We start from the raw sequence: 23,940 nt of genomic DNA, 5'->3' as shown, positions 1-23,940 counted from the left end.
CGCTGTAGAGCCTTTTCTAAGTAGTCGAATGGTTAATTCGGCACAATTTAGACACTCTTTGAATGGAGTCCCTTTTATAACCTTTCTGGTGATGCCTCTGCTGGCGAGTACGTGGCGTACCGCGTGAATACAGGTGTATCGCTTTGCTACACCCTATCCATTCACTTGTCCATATCCTTTGTAAAAACCTCGGTATCAGTTCCTAGCGCTCTAGCGTAGCCAATATTCTCTCCATTTTAGCTAATATTATATAGACCACGGTGATTGAAACAAGGTTTACTTCCAACAGGGTGCGAGGACTGAAACAACTGCACCTCTGCACTGTGCCAGCGCGCTGTGTATGATAGATAGCCTCCGTTCAGGATTTTAGATACCCAAAGTGCCGCTGTTTTCCATAGAATAAACCTTTTACTACATACCATATATTTCGAATCCATTTCCTTTCTTTCTTTCGTTTCTTAAATCCATTGATGTAGCCGGAGCCCACCGTGCGTTCCCGTGGGCCCGGTGGTAAACTTGTAGGGAAAACCTGGCTAACAAACGAGTCCAATGCTATGCGCATCACGGGAGTTTAAGCACGAGCGGGAGGTTTCTTGGGGAGTCCGCATGTTCGCCCCATCCATTCATATTTCGCTCTCTGATTCGGTCTTGCTTGTCCATGGGATGTGTGAGGCGTGTTGGCCTGTATAGGGTTTGCTGCCGGGTCGTTGTGGCTACACCTTAACTTACATCCCTCGGTTTACGATTATGGTCGTGGGGGTGGATATCGAGTTGAGGATGAAAGGTAGTAGGGTGTTTAGAGTGAGGTGTTTCATGGCATATATCGTAGACATGAGGGATGGGGGAGTGGGTGGTGGGGTAGTAGTGGTGGTTTTTGTCGTAAACCTTTTGGTCTGATATGAAATTTGCCTATTGCTCATGGGGGGGGTGTGCGATGCTCACTGGTGACATTGCTTACACGCCCTGAACTCCCGTCCACTTGCTGGTTAGCCAGGAGTGGTTCAACTGGGCCATTCCGGAAATGGCCTGGGTTCATTCTGGCCGTACCCAAAACCTGACGGGCTCGCCAACGCTGATACTTTTTGCACTCTTCCTCCATAGAGTCCAGGAATTAGGAGAAGCACACCTTATTGCTGGACACGAATAAGTTTAGGCGATTTAAATATTAGTAACGCAATAGCTCCAAGCACACATATTTAAGTTTTGGGGATTGGAATTGCCGAACTCCAAGTGGAGTGATTCCCCTGAGTCGGGTGTGAGGGAGGGTTTTTCGGAAGTGCGCTTTGTTGGCTCTATTAATTAGGAGATTTTGTGTGGGTGATACATTATGACTCCGACCACTCTCGCAGAGGTGCAAAGTGTAACTTGGATACAGCATCTTTTATCAATATACCATGATGATCTGCAACTCGGCGTCTTCCATGAGCAGATGTGTGAATGGCGTAGTTTCGTATGTCACTGCGGCGGTCTTCCACTTGAATAACTACGCGAAGCGTCAGGACACACTCGGAAAGCCAGCCACCTGGGCCAAAATCCAACCTGCAGTCAAAAATGCCATGCTCCCTGCCTTGAAAGTAAAAAAACCATTTCCAATCGAATTGTACAAATCTTGAAAAGAGCAATCTCCAAGAAGCATAAAAACCCCTTCTTCCACACTCCATCATCCGGGCAAGAACACACACATCACAAATCAAAATGTCCAACACTCGCCCCGCAAACCCACTCATCACCTTCGACACGATTGTGCGGGCAAACCCACAGCTTCGGGGTAGGATAGTGTGCCGAGACTGTGAGCGTGCTAGTTCTTCGATTGTGCTGGATTGGGCTGTCTCTGTTCGGGATGGTGTTAGGAGGGTTGGGGGACGCCTTGGTTTGAAAATTGCTCAGGGGGAGAGGATTGGGTGCCGGATTGTGTAGAAGGGAGGTGTTCTGATCTGAGTTGGTTTTTTTTTTTTTTTTTTTTTGATTGAGCTGTTTTGATGTTGAGGGGAGGGATGGGGGAGTGGTGCTGGTGGTAATGTTTGGCTTTGCGTTACATGCAGTGGTGCTATCTTGGAAAACATTGGCTATGATAGATTTGACTTGATTTGCATTTCCTGCACATGGTCGGCATGATAGTATCATAGTGAGCTTGAATGTTTGATGGGGAGTCACAAAATGTCACCCGAGTTTTTCCCAGCTTGTATCTGCTTCCTTTGGCATTTCCCATACCGGGGTTGCTGGTGTTCCGGAATACAGGTTTTCCCGAACAGGGTGCAGGTAGTCCTACCGATAAGCGCCGGGTCATGGCATTTGTTTGCTAGAATGGATAAAAGTTTGCTGCCTCCCTCGCCCCCCCCCTCTCTCTTAAATTTGGTGAAATAATACTCCCCACTCCAACCCCTCTTCGCGGGTTAAATGCTGCTTCTCGTGTGCAATAGCTCACTGGTACGGCGGACACGCTACCGCTGTTCATTCATAAGCCTCTCTGGCTTCCCGAGAATTTTGTTCCTTCACTGGCAGGGCTTCGGTCCTAGTGGTCATCACAGAGCGCGGTTTTGGGGGTTGCATTTGGAGTGTATCATACACAACAGGGAGAGAGCATGACAAATGGACCAATGCTTGGGTTATTCAGAGCCGCTTATTACACAGACTATCATTTCCCCCTTTGGGCTGATTGGCTATATGGAGCAAAGGTTGGCTGATGTATTACTTCATTGGGTGCGGCGGGGTTGGTGTACTCGTGCAAAGGTTGTGGCTTCTGAAGTAATTTTGTGGCTTAATCAAACCTCGCAGCTTAATCATACTATCATCACTCAATATAGTATTATAATTAAATATAATTTTGTAAATTATTCAGGCATCTTGTTAGTTTATATTCCTTAAATTATCTCTAATATTGATGATTATCTCTTTCACTATCAACTATGGCTCCAGCAACCTTCTTTGTCCTTCCAAGTCAACATGTTGACCCCTATGCCAATATTGAAATCAGAATTCAGTGTGCTATTATCTCCATTCACAGCAGTCAAGAATAGTATCCAAATGTAGCTGCAATTGCAAGCAAATTTGAAGTACTTTTATGAAGACTCTGAGCTCACCTGCAGGGTGTTCAATTAAAACAGAAACGAGTTTACCCAAACCATGTTCTTTTAGTTGATCAAGAACTTGTAGTCTGCCAATATCTAGATCGCCTAAATGTAATTAGAACTAGTATACGCCTTCAAATAATTTCAGGTTGTGAAAATGTGTTGGGCAGAGACAACCTGTAAGACTCAGAGTTGTCTAGGCCAACCAAGATTCGTTTCTGGAGAGGGAGATTGTCTAAGAAGGCTTGAAATATATACTCATTTCATTTATGACTACTAAGAGGAAGGTGAAGTAGGTAAAGTAAAATAGAATTATAAGAACAATATTATATTGTTAAGGTCTCTTCTCCATTGCTTGATGATGTCTAAAAGCTTGGGAAGCACTTTGGTATTTATATTCTGTGTCTGAGTGTTCGCAGACTAAATTTATCTATTATACAAACTATACACCTCTCTGGTTATAATATGCCAGGTTGGGTATTCTTCAAAGATGTAAATGTTAGGAATGCCAGAACCCAATACCTAGAAACCACCCTAAGTAGAGTAACCCCACTTGGAATTGGAATCTCTGGTCTCCAACACCCCCCTCCGGCTCCCTTACGGGGCCCGCGCGTTATCACATATATTAATCTCAGTTGCATCCTGTGACTACATTACCACAGAATTGAAGGTGTTAGAATAATACTGTATATGTCGCCGCCGTCCATCTGACCAGATCCTGTTCGCAGGATATATGAGAGGGGACCTTCGGCTAGGCCTGGGAAGTAGAATGGAGTAATTCCGTCAACCACTCAGAGGGTTACTAGGCTTCCAAGATATGAGACCTTTGGCATGGGCTGTAGGTAATGGGACGATTTCGCATAATGAGATGGTATCAAATAGTAAAGGATCTCTACTAGAGACCGATACAATTGCATACACCAGAAGAGTCTAGAACTCCAAAAGACACTACCAAAGAAGCCAACGAACTTCATGGAGTGTTGCAACTGGGTTTCGGAACACGTTGTAGTCATGGGGTGATTCTCAAATACTACAATGGTTACTGAAACCTACTACCCAGAGAGCAACCAAAGGTTGCCGACCGAGGGATTAATTACCAGTCTAGTGGAGTGGCTTCCTGCGAGTAAATAGGAAGTCATCCAAAGAAAATCTATCGGTTGGGTATGGAGTTACAAAGGGTTGGAATCAAATGACCTACGATGGTTGTAATGACGACCACCTTTGCAGATATAGCCGTGGATAAGACTGATCATTTTATCAATGGCGAAGACAATTGGAGCCAACTCAGTTCGACTTAGGAACTAGGCTATAAGTCTAAAGACTCTGCTAATTGGGATATTACTATTGGGGACAGTACGTTTCCTAAAAAGAAATATTGTAATTACCGAAGAGGGTGTGATGGTTTTCATGGTCCACAGGTATTTGCGCCTTGGAAGAAAACTCGACGTTGCGAATTAAGATTAAAGAAGTACATAGTTGTATGATAAATAGATGTAGTCCGCGAACACTCAGACGCAGAATATAAATATCGAAGTGCCTCTCAAGCTTTAGACATCAGTCAAGACAACGGAGAAGAGACCTTAACAATATAATATTGTTTTTACAATTCTACCCTACTTTACCTAATTTACTTTGCTCCTAGTAGTCATAAACGAAACGAGCCAAGTCCGAGCCTTCCTAGACAATCTCCATCTAGAAAAACGAATCTCGATTGGCCTAGACAATCTTGAAGTCTATCAAGTTGTCTCCACCTAGCAGTAAACAACTGGAGACCCTAAAAATCACCACACCCTCTTCGTTAATTACGATATTGCTAACTAGGAACTATACTGTTCCAATAGTAATTATTCAATCTTCAGAGTCATTAGACTTATGGCCTAGTTCTCAAGTTGAACTGAGTTGGTCCCAATTGTCTCCTTTATCAATAAAATGATCAGTTTTATCTGTAGATTGTATCTGTAGAGGTAGTAACAATTTCAACCTTCCTAAATCGCCTGACTTTTAACCTCCATAACTTTGGATCCAATCTACTGATATCTTTCAGATAACTTCCAACTAATTTACAGGAAGCTATTCTATCAGATTGGTAGATAATCCCTTGGTCAGCAACTCTTGATTGCTCTAAGTAACAGGGTTTCAGTTGTTATTCTAGTGTTGAGAATTATTCCCCCAATCACAACTCATTGCTAGGTCTGGTTGTAGCATTCTGTGAAGTCCATTGGCTTCTGTGGTAGTGTTTCTCAGAGTTCTAGACTCATCTAGTAATTATAGGGTATGTGCGAATGTATTGGTCTCTTGTAGATATCCTTTAACATTCGATATTAGATCTTTATATAAAAATGTCCTGTTACTTATAGCTCTTGCCACAGATGTCATATCTTTAAAGCCTAGTAACTCTCTGAGTAGTTGACAGATTCACTCCATTTCCAGACTTAGCCAAAGGTCCCCTCTCATATATCCTGTAAACAGGATCCGGTCAGATAGACGGTAGTGACATATATGGTGGTATTCTTACAGCTTAAATTCCATGGCCCAATAGTCACAGAGCGCAACTGTGATAAGTATGTATAATGATGTGCAGGTCTCATAAGGGAGCTGGAGGGGGGTGTTGGAGACCAGAGGTTCCAATTTCGAGTAAGGTCACTCTACTTAGAGTGGTTTCTAGGTATTGAATTCAGGTATTCCTAACAAAATGCTATATTATGATACTCACATAGTGGTCTACTCTCAGCTCCTAAAGTTACTAACTACTGGGCTAGTCTGTTCCATGATTACCATTCCAAATACTTTGTTTGCAAGCACAAAACTATTGATATTGATAGGAAAAATGTTTATCAACTATATGACAGACAAGTATAGTTTTAGAAATATCAAGCAATTTGTGAGGAGCATGATATTCAGACTCAAGACCAATCTAACTTCGATAAAACAGGATTCTGGATTGACATTGGAAGGGACTAGTAGATAATAACCCAAGATCCAAATCAGGAGTATTATATGGAAAGCTCTATCAACTGTCAGCTTATCATAGTATGTGAAACTATAAGTGGTAATGGAGAGGTATTACCACATATGATTAACATTTCTTGTATCATACTGTAACAATCCCTCTCTGGATAGTTAGTGCTTGGCGACGGGGAACGATACTTCTCTTCCTGTCTTCTTTTTCCTTTGTCTTACGATAGCTCTAGGCCTCTGCCTACGTTACCGATAGTACAAGACCCTTGTCTTCTACCGGGAACGCCTATCGTAAGCTTTCTCTAACTCTTCTTCGTAAAGTGCCTTCCTTGGCATAACGATAACAATGCAATAAAGATAAAGATCGTAAAAGTGTTTTATATTCGCTAAAGTAATAAGTAGGAAAAGTACTTAGAATAAAGCGTGAAGAACCTATCTTCCTCGGCCGCATCGGCCTCCTTATATAGTGTTCTTCCCGCCTTTAGTCATGTGACCTAAAGTGGTCACATGTGCGAAACTAAATCATAACAAACTAGTCATATGACCAAAGTGATCACATGCTCAAAACCCATGACCTCATAGCAATGTCATGTGCAAAACTCATAAACCAATCATAACGCAATAAACAAGTCATATGACTCGACTGAGTCATATGCACGAAACCCATGACATCATAATGAGGTCATGTGCGAAACATAAATCATATGCGCAAGGCTTACCCATAAGGCACACTCGTCAGGTGCATGTCCCATGACTCATACTTGAGCCATGTGCGAAAGCATCACAAATCCCACACATAACAAATCATATAACCCGAATAGGTCATATGCGTGAAACAATAACATACCTGTGACTTATAACCATGTGTCACGTGAAAACTCTTTTCTCGCTAAACCACGTTCGTGACACATACATCAAGAGTTATAGTACACTACAACAAAATTCTAAATGATTATTTAATTGGTACATCTGAAACACACTATACCAATGATAAGTTAACAATGAAGTGGCTAAGCCACTTTATTCAGTTTTCTTCATAGCAACTTAAGGGTACCTATCGCCTCCTCCTTATTGATGGTTTTAGATTACACTGTATAAAAGAGTTTCTTGATTACTGTGAGCATAATAAGATTATTGTATTCTGCCTCTCTGTTAGGAATACCAGAACCCAATACCTAGGAACCACCCTAAGTAGGTTAACCCCACTCAGAATCGGAATCTCTGGTCTCCAACACCCCCCTCCGGCTCCCTTACGGGGCCCTCGCGTCATCATATATATTAATCTCAGTTGCGTCCTGTGACTACATTACCACAGAATTGAAGGTGTTAGAATAACACCATATACGTCGTCGTCGTCCGTCCGACCGGATCCTGTTCACAGGATATATGAGAGGCGACCTTCGGCTAGGTCTGGGAAGTGGAACAGAGTAATTCCGTCAGCTACTCAGAGAGTGACTTGGCTTCAAAGACATGACACCTTTGGCATGGGCCGTAGGTAACAGGACGATTTCGCACAAAGAGATGGTATCAAATGGTAAAGGATCTCTACTAGAGACCAATACATTTACATCCACCAGAAGAGTCTAGAACTCCAAAAGACATTACCAAAGAATTCAACGAACTTCATGGAGTGTTGTAACTGGGTTTCGGAACGTGTCGTAGCCATGGGTGATTCTCAATACTACAATGGTTACTGAAACCTACTACCCAGAGAGCAACCAAAGGTTGCCGACCAAGGGATTAATTACCAATCTGGTGGAATAGCTTCCTGCAAGTTAATAGGAAGTTATCCAGAGAAAATATATCAGTTGGGTATAGAGTTACAAAGGATCGAAGTCAGACGACCTACAATGGTTATAATGACGACCCCCTTTGCAGATATAGCCGTGGATAAGACTGATTATTTTATCAATGGCAAAGACAATTGGAGCCAATTCAGTTCGACTTAGGAACTAGGCCATAAGTCTAAAAACTCTGCTAATCGGGATATTACTATTGGGGACAGCACATTTCCTAAAAAGAAATATCATAATTACTGAAGAGGGTGTGATGGTTTTCAAGGTCCACAGGTGTTTGCACCTTGGAAGAAAACTCGACGTTGCGAATTACGATTGCAGAAGTACATAGTTGTATGATAAATAGATGTAGTCAGCGAACACTCAGACGCAGAATATAAATATCGAGTGCCTCCCAAAGCTTTAGACATCATCAAGCAACGGAGAAGAGACCTTAACAATATAATATTGTTTTTAAGATTCTACCTTACTTTACCTATTTTACTTCGCTCCTAGTAGTTATAAACGAAACGAGTAAAGTCTGAGCCTTCCTAGACAATCTCTGTCTACAAAAACGAATCTCCATTGGCCTAGACAACCTTGAAGTCTATCAAGTTGTCTCCGCCTAACACTCTCTCCACGTTTAAGCCCCTTCTCCAACTACTAGATGTAGTCATCTGTCAGTTCTACAAATATTACCATGCAGAGGCTGTAGAGGCAGCAATACGAACAAGATGTGGAGACTTTGATAAGGCAGAATTCCTAAATACTATCAACTCTATATGGTAGCAAATCTTTAAACTCTACTATTTGATCCACCTTCAGAGCAACTGGACTAATTCTTTTCAATCCGGAAGTTGTAATTTCAAAGTTACATGAGGCAGTGAATCCAATATTATAGCTGGAATCCTTATCATCAGAATCTACATTGGAGATTCCTTTGACTATTGGTACCTCTTAAGCTCAAAGTAAGGAGCTATTAAATAAAGCAAGTTATCTACCACCTAGCTTTCAGGAATGTATGAAAGCTATACTACAAGGTGGATTGGTACTAGTACAGGCAAGAGCATTGGCTATGGAAAATTTAGAACATCAGTGAGCAGTAGAGGAAGCTCAAAATGCTAGATGTCATGCTAGTAACTATTGACAGAATCAATATTGTAGTGCAATTTATACCTCTGAAGCAAGACAGATGGTAAAAAAAAAAAAAGAGTGCATAGGTGGAAAAGGCTGAAAAGCAGCTATGTAAGGCTATAAATGCCAAGAAAAAAGCTGAGTAAGAAGAATGTAAGCCTTTCTTGGATGAGATAAAGGTACAAGTAAAACAAAGATGTGCAGTTCATACATACAAAAAGAAAATATCCAGGTTGATAGTAATGGGTATTAAGCAAAAAGCAAAGTTTCAGAAATAGGTATACAATAATATTAAAATAATACAGATTAGTAATTTTGAATTATAAAACAAAATGATGTGCAGCTATAGGAAGAGGTTGAGTGGCGATAGTATGATTAAGCTGTGAGGTTTAAGCCACAAAATTACTTCAGAAGCCACAACCTTGGCACGAATAGTACGAGTGCCGTACTCGAGTCTACGAGTGGTTTGGAATAACCCTCCCAGTTAGACTACGGTAGGGGCTATGGCTGTTGGGCGACCGGTAGGGGAATTTGGAGTTGACTATATTTGGGGCTGGCCGGGGGTTGGTTTGCACTCTCAGACGCCTTTGCCGTACCCAGATCATACCGCTATGCTGTCATAGTGCCATTGCTTTACGGTGGAAGATAAGCGTCAGTTACAAGTAGAAAGCGATGAACCAACAACGACTCGGTGGGGTAATAGTAGAGCCTATCACTTGGGCTAACCCGCTCCAAGCATGACTGTTCAATCCAGGCCATGGCATGAGGTGGCTATATTCGTGCGACGGTGGAAACGACAAGGCAAGAATGTTATGTTCAACCTCTGAAACGCCCGACTCACTGCCTCGCTTCGGGCAATGTGTGCTCGGACGCTATGATGGTCGTACTGTACTAGTACGGTACTCGAGTGGGGCATTCTGCCGGAATTGCACGTTTGCCTGACTGTGCCGGTAGAGTAAGGGCCGTTAGCCTTGGGGGGAAGGTGAGTGAGTGTACGGTATGATACGGTGCGGAGCTCTTCCAGTTACAGGGGTTTTTGCAGATCAGTATTATCAGTTCATTGCTTGTGGGGGCCGTTCCAACAGAGCTTTATAAACCACCACCCTACCCCACTACAAGCAACTGTCACCCCGAAAATCATTAGATACCTCGAATACGACAAGGAAGACTCATAACAACATGGACTACCCCTCGCTCCACAAGGCTGGCTTTCTCAACGTTGACTTCTCCCTGGGGGAGGAAATATGGGTGTACGCCCGCCTCGTTCAGGCCTTCCTCTCCGCGGTTCTCGTGATCAAGACAATTCTACACTTTATGTGTGGCTGGTCCCCGAGCATTTACCCTATCATAATTACGGTACGTATGATGCTGTCTTCGCATTTCCTTCTCAAAACTCGTAGCTAACTTTGACAGAACGGCGTTATTCTGATGTACACATCTCTCTCGCTGTACCTCCACCGGAGACGAACCCTGCTCAGACAGTTCGGTTTCTGGTTCATAAACGGACACATGGACTTCGTCGGAATGGTAGGGTGCATCGTCACGGCATGCGCGTGTACTCTCAGCGGCCATCTTAGGGGCGCGCTGTGCAGCCGCAGCTGGGGACGCTGTTCCAACCGGGGCTTCCATATCGTATGGATGTCATTCTTGTGGTCAGTACTGTTGCGAAATTACATATTCAACGTTAAAACTGAATGAATGTACAGCATCGCATTCGCCCTGTCTGCTACCATGTGCTTCTGGCTCCACTTTGTCGGTGGCGAGGGAAGGATCGCTCTCCCGGCCCATGATGATTCCTCATCTCACCAGGCTGTCCGAAGTTCTTCGATTGCGGCTTTGGCGGTGGCTGTCCCGGGAACCCGATCTATGAATCCCGACGCGGTGGTCCGAGGAGCGGTCGACTACATTAATACTCTCCGAGGAGAAATCAGGATGCGTGGAGCCACCGGCACTTCAAAGTCCGAGGGAGCCTCGTGGGAATCGAGCGGCACCGGCACTAGTGTCCCGATCCCGGATTTGTCGGCGCAGTTGAGTGCTATCACGGCTAGGATTGAAGCTATTGAAAGTTTGAACAATGGTAAAGAGTAGAATGCACGCTACTGGGGGTCCACATGAACATTCACCTTCACGGATATTCGTACCTTACGATCGGGATCCTCTCCACACTATCACACCCCGCAGAATTTTGGATGTGGAAATCTCAATAAAGTTATACATGATTATAGGATTCGTTTTTATAATATTATACATTCATCCTCTATCCACCCGTACACTGCACTCGGCCCTTTGAACCGGGGAGCTTAATCGTGATTCACCACAGCTGACTTGACCAAAGCGTGAACAAGCAAGCGCATTGTATACCCATACCCAGCGCGGAAAATACCGGTGCCGGCACCAGACAATAGTACGCGCGTAACCCCCCACACAAGCGCTCGCGCCCCACAAGGCCTCCAAAAGGCGCTACGGTGCGGATAAGAATGTGTCTGTATGCCAAGGAATCAGTGAGAAGCGCCTATTTTTAGTATTGGGAGTGGTGGTGGGGTGATTTGAGTATAGTACTCGTACTCGAGTACTGGCAGGATGGGGTGGTTGCAGGGGTTTTGTTCTGCTCGTCAGGTTTTGGCGAGAGGGTCGTCCGGCTGACCACACTTCATTGTGTGTGTGTGTGCTCGATTGACCATCCGCGTGTTGGGCCTTCCGCGGTGGGATCACCGGTAGTGTAAATCCTCTAACTTATCCGTCGTTGCCCGTGCCGTTCCATTGAGTCCTGGATCGTTCGAAGATGGGGTGTAGTAAGTAAATTGCTACCGTATCATACTCCGCGAGACAGAGTCCTCTTCGGGGATGACAGGGCACGCTTAGTACGGTAGGTATGATAGCTTAGGCCCTGTTTGGCATGACACAGAATAAAAAAAACCGATAAACATCTATTACTTTACCGTTAATTGAATATATGCAAGGATGAATTATATATATTATTGGAAACAAAATACTATATAATCTAACCTATGAAATAGTATAACTTAATTTTTAAAACAAGTATATAATTAATTTTGATATCAAAAAAATAATGAGTTATTCCTATCCTAATTGTCTTTGATGAATTACAGGGCTAAAAATAAAAATAAAAAATACTGAGAATAAAAAAAAACAAAGTTTTAAAATACCATTGTATTTTTATATCTACCAAACACCTCTTGAAAATTTTAGTTTAATACAGAAGAAGAAAAAACTGAGAATAAGAGAAATACTCAGTTTTTCTGACATGCCAAACAGGGCCTTAGTCCTCTGCCGGTACATACCAGATCATATTCTGTGCGATGGGTTACCCGAGTTTTAGAGGCACCCCACTCACCCACTCCCGGTCTCGCTCGACCCTGCTCAGTAAACGGATTTTTGATCTACCTATCGCTCGTTTTCGAGAGGGGTATTGTGGGTGGTAGTGGGATAGGCGTCCGGTGCAGTGAGCGAGGTACCGGTATAGTATAATATCATAGCCGGGAAGTGTTCAATGGGGAAGGATGACTCTGATACTTATAGGGTCCTCCTGGCCTGCAGTCGGCACAGGTCACGAGTCATCACTCGGTGGCTTTGTTACAAAGAGGTATCATAAGTTGTGATATAAAGCGGAGGTACAGTATTTACCAGCCCCCACCATTTTCCAACATGAAGGCGATAACCTCCCCCCCCCCCCACACACACACACACTCCGGGATCGAATCGAGCGCTCCCACAAACTCCGAATCGCGAAACCCCACTTCAAACACCGACCCTACGATACCACAGCTCTGTCCATGCCTGTAGGATGGTAGTGAATGATAATTGACCTTCGAATCCGTAGTAGGAAAGACGGCCCACTCCCCACTAGCCATCAATGATACCCACCCGACATGTACTGGTATCATACTAGCAATAAGCCCCGCGCGGAACATGATATGGCAGAGCAGGACGCGCTGTCAATACTTCGTTGGTTGCCTGGTCAGTATCACGAGTGATGTCAACTCCGTACCGGGTGGTTGTGGATGCACCGCTCGCGATGAAATTGCTTTATTTTATTTTTTTAAAAAAAAGGGAGAGAGAGAGAGAGAGAGGTGGATCATCGCTTCGGTAAACTGCGGATTTCCACCTCGTCGGGGGGGGGGGGCGGTTACATACCGAAAGAAATTGTGGAAATGCAAAAAGTACAATTAGTATCCATGCTATCGGTATCGCCAAAGGGTAGTTCCAGTGTGAGGGAAGGTTTGTCCGGGAACCAAGTAGAGTATACATCGAAGCACCCCCCCCCCGCTGGCAGTCTCGCGAGAAAGTGGTGCATTGTGGCAGTTCGGTCCGTGGGATACGTGCTGAATGGTTCGCGTAGCGGTATGAATCCTACGCTTAGATTCTGGGTTCGTGAGTTATTATATTCGGTAAAGGTCTCATCTCCCATTAATGTTTGCAAAAATCCCCTCAAATGCCACGGTACCCTCAAATACCACGGGAATATATTATGTAAGTTCTACTATGTAAATAAAATACAAATTAGGTTTCTGGTTATAAATTATTTACTTAGTCTTGGCAGTTGTAATAGGGAATTGGCAGAATATGAGAAGAAATATTTTCTACTTCACCATTTTTTTTTCTCCCACTCAACTTAGTTTTTCCCTACAAACTTCCTCCCCTTCCACTACTTCATCTTTTCAGCCAATCTACATCCGCCCTTATTTCCCACTCTTGCTCCTACTGCCGCATCTCTCTCTCTGCTCCATCTGGTTTTTTGCTGCTCAGTCTTCACTCCGCCCTTGGCTTTCAGCTTTTTCTGGTCTTTTAGTGTTCAGTTTTGCTGGCTTTGGGTGCTGTGCTCTTCCTGGTCTTGGGCGCCGTGCTCTGCCCTCTGCTCTGCACTCTTGGGTCTCCTCTTGTCGCTCTCGTTCCTTTGCTCTCCTCTTCTTGCTGTCCAGTCTTCGTTCGCTGGTCTTCCCTCTTTGCTCCTTACTCTCCCGTCTCCAGTATTCACTCGCTGGTACTTCCTCTCTGGAGATCTTCCTCCACTCTCAGCTCCACGATCTTCGCTTTTTTCGCTTTTCCTTTAGCTCTTCTCCGGTTGTTCTGGCATTTTACTCTTTCCTCTTCCTCTCCTGAGACTCTTTGCTCTTCCTAGTCTTTGTCCTGTACTCCGTCCGTTCCTCTTCAGGCTTCACTCTCCACTCATCGCTGGCCTTTCTTTGCTTGCCTCTCTTTGCCCGTCTCTCTCTGCTCCTAGCTCTTCCCTTCTGGCTCTGACTCTTCCGCCTTGAACTTTTACTCTGCTCTCCTTGCTCACTAGTCTTCTCTCTCTCTGATCTTTGGTCTCCGGCCTTTGGTATTCCCTCTCAGAGCTTCCCTCTCTGGACATCTCCTTCGGCTATCTGCTCTGTGGCCTTCCCTCTTTTTGTGTCTCTCTTGGCTTTTCCTGGCTTGTTCAGGCATTTTGTTCTTCGCTCTTCCTGTCCTTGGGCTCTCCACTCTTTCTAGCCTTTGGCTTTCTGCTTCGTTCTCTCTACATCTCTTAGCTCTCCAGCTCTTCACTCTCCAGCTCCTCGCACTCCACCTCCTAGCTCTCTGACTCCACGCACTCCAGCTCCTAGCTCTCCAACTCCTCGTGCTCCGGCTTCTCTCTCTCTGGCTCCTTGCTCTCTGGCTCCTTGCTCTCTGGCTCCTTGCTCTCTGGTGCCACACTCTTTGACTCCTCACTCTTTGGTGTCTTGCACTCTGGCTCCTCGCTCTCTAGCTCCTTGCTCTCTGGCTTCTCGGTCTCTACTCTCGTTGGCTGGTCTTTCTTTAATTCCATTTCTGAGACTTGGAGTCTTATCTATTATGTCTGCACTCTCTCAACTCCCTGGTGTACCGGTACTAGGACAACTTTTTCTCAACTTTACCAAAGTACGAGAAGCCATTGAGGATTGGTCAGTTAAAGAAAAGTTCAGCTTTAGAGTTCTTGATCGTGATAGTATAAGAGCTATCTATGTTTGTGCTACTGAAGGCTGCCAGTGGCGAGTGAGAGCACACTATACAAACTAAGAGGATGTTAAAATTGGCGTTCTAGTGACTGAGCATACATGTCTTCCAGGCAATCGTGAAAAAAGAACTTGTGTATCTGGTACTCAAGCCTGGCTGCAATGCTATATACCTAGATACATAAATGTTACACAAGCCACTAAGCCTAGGGAAATTATCGAATGTTTGCGTATCCAGTTTAGAGAGACCTTGTTATACAAAGCAGTATCTAGATTAAAGAGTCATCTACTAGATAATACGCTCGAAGGTTAACGAGAGGGATTCCATCAGCTTCCTCAATATGTTAACTCTGTCTTACAAGCAAATCCAAATACATATATCCGCCTATTATCAGAGGATACCACTCATCGATTTCAGAGAATCTTTATATGTCCTTCCCAGTCTCGGAACTCTTTTCACTTGTGCCGTCGCTTTATTGCTGTAGATGGAACCTTCTTAAAAACGAAGTTTGTACAAACTCTCCTACTTGCCGTAATGGTTGATGCAAATGGAAAGACATTATTGCTTGCTTGGTCAATTGTGGAAAGTGAGAATGCTTCCTCTTGGGAGTATTTTCTGTTAAATCTCCTACAGGTAATTCCAGAAATGAGTAGTGAGGAAGTGACACTCATGAGCGACCGTGATAAAGATTTAGTGAGGGCCTCCGAGAACCTACCGGCTACTGTTATCCGAGCTTATTGCTGCCAGCACCTCAAGGAGAACCTTGTAACTGCCTATGGAAGAGGCTTATCCAACCTCTTTTAGGCTGTTGCAAGAGTACCAAGTATTGAATTATTTGAAGCAGCAATGGTGAAGGTCCAGGAAGTCAAGCCGATGGCTGAGCAGTACTTACGTAATGCTGATCCAACACTTTGGGCAAAGGCTTTCTTTCCGGGGAAGCGGTATGGCCACGATACTTCCAATATTGTCGAGTCAGTTAACAGTACTCTGAAGCTTGATCGTGAGCTATCTATTGTAGAGTTACTAAATGCAATTTGGCATAAGCTTATGGGTCAACGCTTTGAACGATATAGAGAGGCCACTGCGACTAGTCCTACCATATTGTATACCAAATTTTGTACTCAACTGTTGGGTCAAAGCAGGGTGTGAGCAAGACAAAATATTGCTCTGATGGCAGATGAATGTCACAGACATGTTACCCAGCCAAATGGAGCTGTGAAACTTGTGGACCTTGACCATGGGACTTGCTCTTGTTCTAACTATCAGGAGAATGGCATTCCATGTGGACATGCTTTAACTTGTATCTTGACTATCAACCAGGTTTGTCTTGCACTTTCATACTTTATCTTGTTATCACTGACATCATGGCAGCCTGTCCAAAACTACCTTCCTAATAGCTTTTCCATCGCTACCTGGGAATTGTTTTATGAGGACAACTTCCTTCCTGTCGATATTACGAATAATGAAGGAAATGGAAGACCAGCTGTACCCCATGAGGGAATCATTCCTATTGCTCTACATGTGAAGCCGCCTATTACTCGGAAGCCCCGTGGAAGACCCAGAAAAGAGCGCATTCGAGTTGGTGAAGTTCAGCAAAGACAACTGATTGCCAATCAATTAGGTATTTTACCGGATGAGCCTGTACGTCCTAGACAAAAATGCTCAACATGTGGGGGAATTGGACACAATTCAGTTACTTGTCGCCGCTCACATGGCTAGTAAATTTCTTCTTGCTAATTTAATTCTCAATTCTGTACTTACATTTTTCGTTCTCTGAATTATATACAATATAAAAATTTTCTTTACATTAAAATTTTAAAAATTAATTAATTAACTATTAAAAAAACTTACATAATATATTCCCGTGGCATTTGAGGGTACTGTGGTATTTGAGGAGATTTTTGCAAACATTAATGGGAGATGAGACCTTTACCGTATTATATTATGCGAATGTATGTGATTGGGTCGACGTGATTGTAGCACAGTACAAGTACGAGTAGACTTTATCGACTGATTGGCTAAAGGAGGGATCATTGACTCGGAAGAGGTGGTGGGATTGTCCATAATGTATCCGTAATGTTCTCATACCCTTCTTCCTCCAAGTACCACCGCCCCCTCGGAGACGCTTTGCTAAGCCTCTCTTTTCTTACTGTTCGGAAAAGGAAATTGTGCGAAAAGTTTAGAGGTATATCTGAAAACAGTCCTTCCTGTTCCTTCGTTTTTAATAGATACACCTCCTGAGATACAAGGAAAGGTATGAGAACTTTGCGGATGCGTACTGTACTGTACGTACGGGTGCCATACATAAATTTGTTTTACAGCACAGTACCGTAACCTCACAAATCGCATACCAGCCATGTAATTCACAAACCAAGGCAACAATGACATTACCCATGGGCACAAAAACAACTATAAACCTCCTACAACTCCTCTACCAATACAGACGTTAAGGAATGAAAGAAGAAGAAAATCTCCAAGAATAGGATGTCATATAAACCCAAACTCCAATCCATCAATCAATAAATCATAAACCTCTAGTGTGGGAATAAAAAAATAATAAAAATAAAAATAAAAACCCCAATCTCAAACCCTATCATCGTTTCCCAAAAGCCCCTCCCCACCCTCGACCCTGCTAATACCCGAGTCCGGACAACTATCCTGACTGTCTCGCAGCTTCTTCCCACCACTTCCACCACTCACAGCATTGTCAGCCTTCCGTTCGCTGCCGCCCCAAGCCTTCCTGCTGCGGTTGTCCTTCCTCCCCCTCAACCAGCCTCTCAGCGCCGGTAGGCAGACTGCCAACTGACTCGACATAATCTCAATCAACGCCCACAGCTCGTAGGTGTGGACAATAGGGGCCTTGGAGTTCTTCTTGATCTTCGGAAATATGATTATGAATCTAGCTACCGCGGCAAAGATCGACAGCCCACCGATCAGGAAGACAACAATCAAGGCAACAACCTGTCTGCGTCCCAACTGTAGAGTGTGCAGGACCGAGAGCGGGACAGCGAGAATAAGGATGTCGGTCACAATGTTCATGAAGCTCCAGAGCGGGAGAGTGGTGGTGTTCCCCGTGGCCGAGCAGCCGCGGAGCGGGTCGAGAGTCCAGTTTGTCCAAATGGGACGGCACCAGAATGTTTGTAGGAGCATAGTGAAAATGTAGGTACTCGCGGTGAAGGCAGTTACAAATATGAGATAGTATCTCAGCTTTTTGGAGAGATTTGTGAAAAGGTGGTAGTAGTAGACTACGAAGGCGCCTTTGGCGAACCACATTGCTGAGAAGACGAAGTAGCCGCAAAAGAAGGAGAGCTAGGGAACGCAAGTTAGTTTGGGATTCCCCCCATCTGAGTATGTGGAAGGGGGGGTCATACCTTCGGAGAAGTTTCCTTATCGTGAAGTGACAATTGGCGAGTCCTGGCTTCAATCTCCTTGGAGTACTTCCATGCATCCGTCGCGATGGCTGTTATTCCGAAAAAGAAAGAAACGCAGATCAGGGCATCGGAAATGACGATTGCGGGACCTTTCAACTTTTGCCTTCTGTGAAGCACCAGTCTAATGACCAGGACGACGAAAACAAGAGAGTTTAATCCCCAAGTGAGCGCCAAAAGGCCCTCAGTGGAGACCGGAACATCAACGCGGGGGGGTTGTTGGGACATATTAAAAGTTAAAAGTAGTAAAGAGTGTAGCAGTGATAGTAGAATAGCAATCTAAACCCAGTTCTAGTGTTTTAAGCCGCTAATTAAATGATTCTGAATACCGAAACCGTTGACGGAAATGCTCGCTTCCTTATATGAGAGGTCCTCCCAGACCATCTATCCCAGTCAGCTAACAATTCCCCAGCTCATACAGTCACTGTCTATCACAAATCACAGCAGAGCGTACCCCCACCCCAACCACCACAGGCAAAAGATTTCCCCGCAAAAAAGAGCTTCCTCCACCTTCGAGAAGCAGAGGCACGATATCCAGCCTGCTCGAGCGCTTCTGCATGCGCCTGGCTTGCCTTTCCGAGCATAATAATAAGCGGCATATAAGACGGACGATGGAACAAGGGGGTACCGGTATCATGTCATAACCTTCTTTTCATCCCAGCCTTTCAAGCACCTCTGGGTTATATTTTACTACTCGAGTATGCTATGACAAACTAAAGATAGAAACTCGGCACCCAAATAACCTATCTTTATCAGGTTAAGCGTTGGTAATTTCCAAGCCACCTGACCTACCGTACTCGAGTGACAGTGCATTACCGTGCAGATGAGATAATCCGTCTTAGGATGGTGAAGAATTCTTTCCTCCTCCCCCCCAATGGCGGTGGTCAGATATGATTGCTTAAGCAGAGTGCGTCTCCGTTTGGTGGAAGGATGATTGACTGCTGGAATATGCTTTTGCTGCAGATGCAAACTCCCCTAGGAGCCGTACTGGTATCTGTCAAACCACTCAGCTCCCGAGTATCTCACTTGTACCGTACTCAAGTACTTGTGCGGTACTGTACTCGCAGCGAAGTATTCGGTTGACTGAAGTGCAGTAACTGCTCGGGATATGGTAGATTAGCTTCTATTCCTGGAAAGGCCCGTAGGTCCGGGAAGATAGATAGAACGTGAGAATACGGGTATCATGCCCATGCCGCGAGCACTGAGAACATTCCCTCGTCACCGATACCCATTGAAGGAACCCGCTGGGGTCCTCGAGGAAAAACTTAATCACCCTAGGTAATTATCATACTTTTTCTGTTGAGAGAACCCCACAATTGACCCGGTGACATCGGGAAGGAGGTTCAAGTTCAGTGCCAGAACCCGTCATACTCGAGTAGGAAGTAAAAATATAAAAAATCCACCCGGATTTCCCCTGCGCGAATTACCCTCAAACCCCCTTGATCAGACGAGTTTAACTTTCGCTAACGTTTCTGAATTAAGAGTAAAGGCCTGTTTGGATGTCATGATATTCCAGGATTCTTGGTAAACTCCGAGAATCCTAACATTTGTCAGGTTTGGGTGTCCACTTTTTTTCCCCCTAATATCTGAGATTCAAGTTTTCTCTGAATTCAAGCAGAAGTCCTCGGTTGCACGCAACACATCCCTCTCCAAGCCTTCTTTATCACAAACTGTCCACCAATGATATTTTTCATCAAGCGCCACTATAATTAAATCCCGGAGACCGCGATCTCTCAATTCCTCTTCCGTAATCCATGGATTTCAACCTCTGGACATCCAAACAGGCCCTAAGGCACCCGCATAATGCCGGCATATTCCTGCTTCTGTATACCACGTGGCGCGGAGAATTCTAGGCGCCTACCCGTAGACAGACCATTCTTACTTTCAGGCCCAGCCCCGGTGTACTGTACCCCTCTCCTCAACGGGGCTATTGGGAACGGAATACGATACCGGTAATTGTACTAGTAAAATATTTGTAGTCCCTTCAAATAACAGATATCCCATGTCTGACTGACTGCACTGCCAAAAAATCAGTCTCGATTGAGTCGAATCGACACTCACACGATATCAGAGTTGCACCAGAAACTCTCTATCCCAAGCGCCGAGAGTCAAGAAGACCTATCAGTCAAGTACTGTACTGTACAAAATTTTCACCAAGCCCCATACCCACCCCCAGTAGCCTGACCACCCACTCGGTTGAATACGTGCCATACCTGCAAGTGCAACAGTGCTAACTGTTGTACCTTTAGAGAACTAGCCAATTACTTGATATTTGAGAATCCTCCAATTCTGGAGAACAAAAGGGCAAAAGAAAAAACGTTACAGGCCGTCTCGTGGTCAATGCCAAAGGCGTAGTTTATTGTCGGTCACTGAAGTTCCAGTGTAAGCCCTGATATGGCAGCCTATCATACTGGTAGAAGGGCACTACCTTCTCCGCAGACCCCTCCACAAGCCCGGTAATGAGGACCTGCGAGGGACCTATTTTCGCACCGAGTGATAAGAGCCGCTATTGCTGCCTCCTCTCCGTCTATAAGGCATCCAAATATAATTCATAGTACTTCACAAAAGAGCAACTCAACCCACCCCGAGAAGATCCACCTGCAGCTACCCAATGTCGTGTAAAGAAAAGAGAATTGCGGAATACTGCATACTTATGCGAGAGCGAGTGAGTCTTAGTTGATGGTGCAACAAGTAAGTTGTCACCAGACTGCGATGGGTTCCACGAAATCTCGTTCCCTTGTGACCCCCTCGATCCCAAAGCTAGTTCTATCCCCCTCCCAGTACCTGAATAGCCCTTTAGTGAATTATATACCGTAAGTGACTAGCGAGCCCTTGTCATGTGCCCGATGAACAATCCAAGCAGCCAGGAAGATAAGCTCCATTATGCAGGCAGCCGGCGAGGTGGGAAGACAAAGACCACGAACAGTCAGCTAGCTCCTCTCCTTATTGTTTGATAGTACAAGAGTGAGGTTCTTCTGGGCTTAGTATTGATGTCAAGTAACCGCCTGTCACCTTGCCATGTGGCCACTGCCCCTGCCCATCCTCTGGATATGTGGTACAACCCGAGGGTACTAGGGTCCGCCTTAGCGTTTGTGCGCACCATCCCCAAGCAATGGGCGGAGAATCCAGCAGCATACAAAGCATAATCCGGGCAATAGCTCCACTAAGGTTTCTTCAGCTTCCCATTCCGTTCGAACTCGGTGTCCTTACAAGCCTCATACCCGAATCCCATCTCTGACTCAAATCCCTCAGGCGCAAAAGGTAACAACGGTGGCTGTAAGTGGTATGCCAGTAACTAGCCCCAATCCCTGCAGTAAGTTACGATCCAGAATTCCGGCAGAGAGTGTTTTGAAGGTAAAGGACAAGTCCCAGTGCCATCAACAGCGCCAAAAATTGAACTATCCAATCGCCGATCGAGAAGGAATTCGTTTGGTTGGCCCCATCTAGCATTACTTGAAAGGTGAGTAAGAAGAAAGGAGAAGAGGAGGCAAACAGACCATCGGGTAATTGGAAATAAGGCGCCATCAGAAATGCTAAAGAGCAGGTACAGTACTAACCAGTCCCCACTTACCACAGCTATTGAAAAACAATTCTCCTATCACAGCAAGGTTGCTATCCACAACGAATCCGTCCTGCACCGGATTTGTCGGCACAATTCCTAGTAAAGCCTCGCCCACCAGTATGTCAGTTTGCACCTAAAAACTGTAAGCCTGCACAAACTTTGAGTATGAGTCCAAGTCCCACACCATTCGAGCTTTCCCCCATCCAGTTAGGCTGTAAGTTTTCAAGCCTTGAGTGCTCTTAAAAAAAAAAAAAAAGCATTAATTCTGGTCTCGTGGGAACCGATTGGCTTTGTTGGGGAAAAAATCACCTGGCTATAGGCGCAGACTGGGGAGTCAAAGTGAGGGTGAAAAGGGTTCAAACACCGAGTTTGGTGAGGGAGGTGGAATAGAGTAAAGGACTGGAGACTCTAATAGTCATCTAGGGGTAACAAAGCTCCTACATCCCGGGAAAAACCAAATCCCATCGGCCTAGCCAATAAAGAGCAGAAAAGAAAAGGTCCACAAATACTGTACTCGAGTACGTCATCTCCAACACCCGCCTAGATCATCAACCCGCTCGCAATGGGGTGACGCTCGTGAACACAACTACCATTGCATACAGCATCGTCAGAGCAGGAAGCCCAAAATTTGGCGGTATGCAATAGCAGTCGCTTTCACAAACGTCAACCCACCCACCACGAGTACCAACAAACCCGCAAGCCAACACCACAATTACTTAACACAACCACCTCTTGGCGCCAGGTCCCTACGAGCACAGTGCTAAATCCCCGGCCTATACGACCGAGACTAGCGTTGGAACCTCGAGACCCCGAGGCGCTGGGGGGTTATTTGCTCGTTTTGCAACCGTTCCGAGATCTTTAGCCCAACAGCGCCCAGCTCCTGAAATCTGGAGATCCTGAAGGAAGCCCAGGTAGTGATCCTAATAGCCCAGTCCGTCTAAGGGGTACTATCGAACTGGACACATCATGGCCATTGTCCGAATATTTTTGGTTGCCCTAACGTCCTATGCGAGACAGGCCAAGGACCAGACAGACTATGGGACAGGGGGGCCAAGTGTGGTGCAGTCAACCCCGGCAATTCATCACCCTCCACAGTCTTTTATATTACGCGACCAAAATATATATCTTACTGTTGTATACTACTTTATTCATCCATCGTCCGAATGCGCATTCTGATTGACTGTAAGCAGACTTTAGCTTGGGCTTGCCACATCCCCCCCCCTCCTCTCGATGGGCGTCTCATAACTTTATAAAGCTCAGGATATAGTTGCTACCCTACTACACCAGTACTGCTTCCCGGGATTGTGGAATGCGCCCAAAGATGCTGTTATTTGAGACCGCAAGTAGAGCCCGAACTTTTGTTCCTGCACAAAAGGCTTGTTCGCAAACCTTAATACTCCGGCCCAGTTCATTCGTCCCACTTGTTGGCCTAGTATTTGGGACAGAAATTGGGGGGCGTGGTAATCATGAAGTATCACTCGTACTTTTCTCCCTTTCCCGCCCTCCCTCTCAGGGCGCATCTTTCCCTGCAGTCCTACCCTACTCTTGGATGTCCCTTCTTCACCCTGTAAGACCTGCTGTAAAGGCCAAAGATGGTCGTACTGGGATATCACTACACTGGACGGACTATTAGAGGACCCCCAGCATCGTCTATAGCTCTTCGCAATTACCGCGCATTACCTCGAGAAGCGCCATGGCCGTTAGGAACCCTGCCGATGTATGTCGAGCGAGGCCAGTGATTCCCCCTAACACCCTTCTTCTTCTCCTAGCTTTCCTGCTCTTCCTTTTCTCCTCGGATTCCACCTGGTGTGCTGGGATGCATGGTCGTTCCCATGCGGTTAGGGCTTAGGTAGAAGGAAGAAAGTGATCCGATCATATGTGCTATCAGATGATCAGATGGCACCTTTGATAAGTTGCACTAGTACATACCGGTGATAGAAAGCTATTGCTTCGAATGTGGAAATTCCTAACAACACAGAATGGAACTATCATATTATCCTAGTACCGTATTAGAGAGTCTTGCAACACGGACTCATATC

At 45.1% G+C, this 23,940-nt stretch overlaps 3 protein-coding genes; 1 reads left to right on the top strand and 2 right to left on the bottom strand.

Moving 5' to 3' along the window:
* Positions 1-2,047: 2,047 nt before the first annotated feature.
* Positions 2,048-2,897, bottom strand: GSTUM_00003190001 (uncharacterized protein; the record flags this gene model as incomplete). XM_002836838.2 has 1 exon in its annotated part: positions 2,048-2,897. Exon 1 carries the CDS (start codon positions 2,285-2,287, stop codon positions 2,048-2,050), a length of 240 nt encoding a protein of 79 aa, XP_002836884.1. The 5' UTR covers positions 2,288-2,897.
* Positions 2,898-9,408: 6,511 nt separating this feature from the next.
* GSTUM_00003189001 (uncharacterized protein) lies at positions 9,409-11,195 on the top strand. XM_002836837.2 has 3 exons: positions 9,409-10,291; positions 10,349-10,587; positions 10,642-11,195. The coding sequence occupies exons 1-3, from the start codon at positions 10,115-10,117 to the stop codon at positions 11,021-11,023; spliced, it is 798 nt and encodes a 265-aa protein (XP_002836883.1). The 5' UTR covers positions 9,409-10,114; the 3' UTR covers positions 11,024-11,195.
* A 6,291-nt stretch (positions 11,196-17,486) lies between these two features.
* Positions 17,487-19,563, bottom strand: GSTUM_00003188001 (uncharacterized protein). XM_002836836.2 has 3 exons: positions 18,794-19,563; positions 18,283-18,723; positions 17,487-18,220 (listed from the first exon to the last, which is right to left on the bottom strand). Exons 2-3 carry the CDS (start codon positions 18,565-18,567, stop codon positions 17,495-17,497), a joined length of 1,011 nt encoding a protein of 336 aa, XP_002836882.1. The 5' UTR covers positions 18,568-18,723; positions 18,794-19,563; the 3' UTR covers positions 17,487-17,494.
* Between the last annotated feature and the right edge of the window lie 4,377 nt (positions 19,564-23,940).

The sequence above is a fragment of the Tuber melanosporum genome, assembly GCF_000151645.1.
Source record: "Tuber melanosporum whole genome shotgun sequence assembly, scaffold_162, strain Mel28".
NCBI lineage: Eukaryota > Fungi > Ascomycota > Pezizomycetes > Pezizales > Tuberaceae > Tuber > Tuber melanosporum.
This window is presented reverse-complemented; position numbering and strand designations above follow the sequence as displayed.

Bases quoted from the DNA above. Each gene is read 5' to 3' on its own strand.
- GSTUM_00003189001 (XM_002836837.2), top strand. From the start codon at position 10,115: ATGGACTACCCCTCGCTCCACAAGGCTGGCTTTCTCAACGTTGACTTC. The intron at 10,292-10,348 runs GTACGTATGATG...TAACTTTGACAG, and splicing joins TTTACCCTATCATAATTACG to AACGGCGTTATTCTGATGTA. The intron at 10,588-10,641 runs GTCAGTACTGTT...ATGAATGTACAG, and splicing joins GTATGGATGTCATTCTTGTG to CATCGCATTCGCCCTGTCTG.
- GSTUM_00003188001 (XM_002836836.2), bottom strand. From the start codon at position 18,567: ATGTCCCAACAACCCCCCCGCGTTGATGTTCCGGTCTCCACTGAGGGC. The intron at 18,221-18,282 runs GTATGACCCCCC...TGCGTTCCCTAG, and splicing joins ATAAGGAAACTTCTCCGAAG to CTCTCCTTCTTTTGCGGCTA.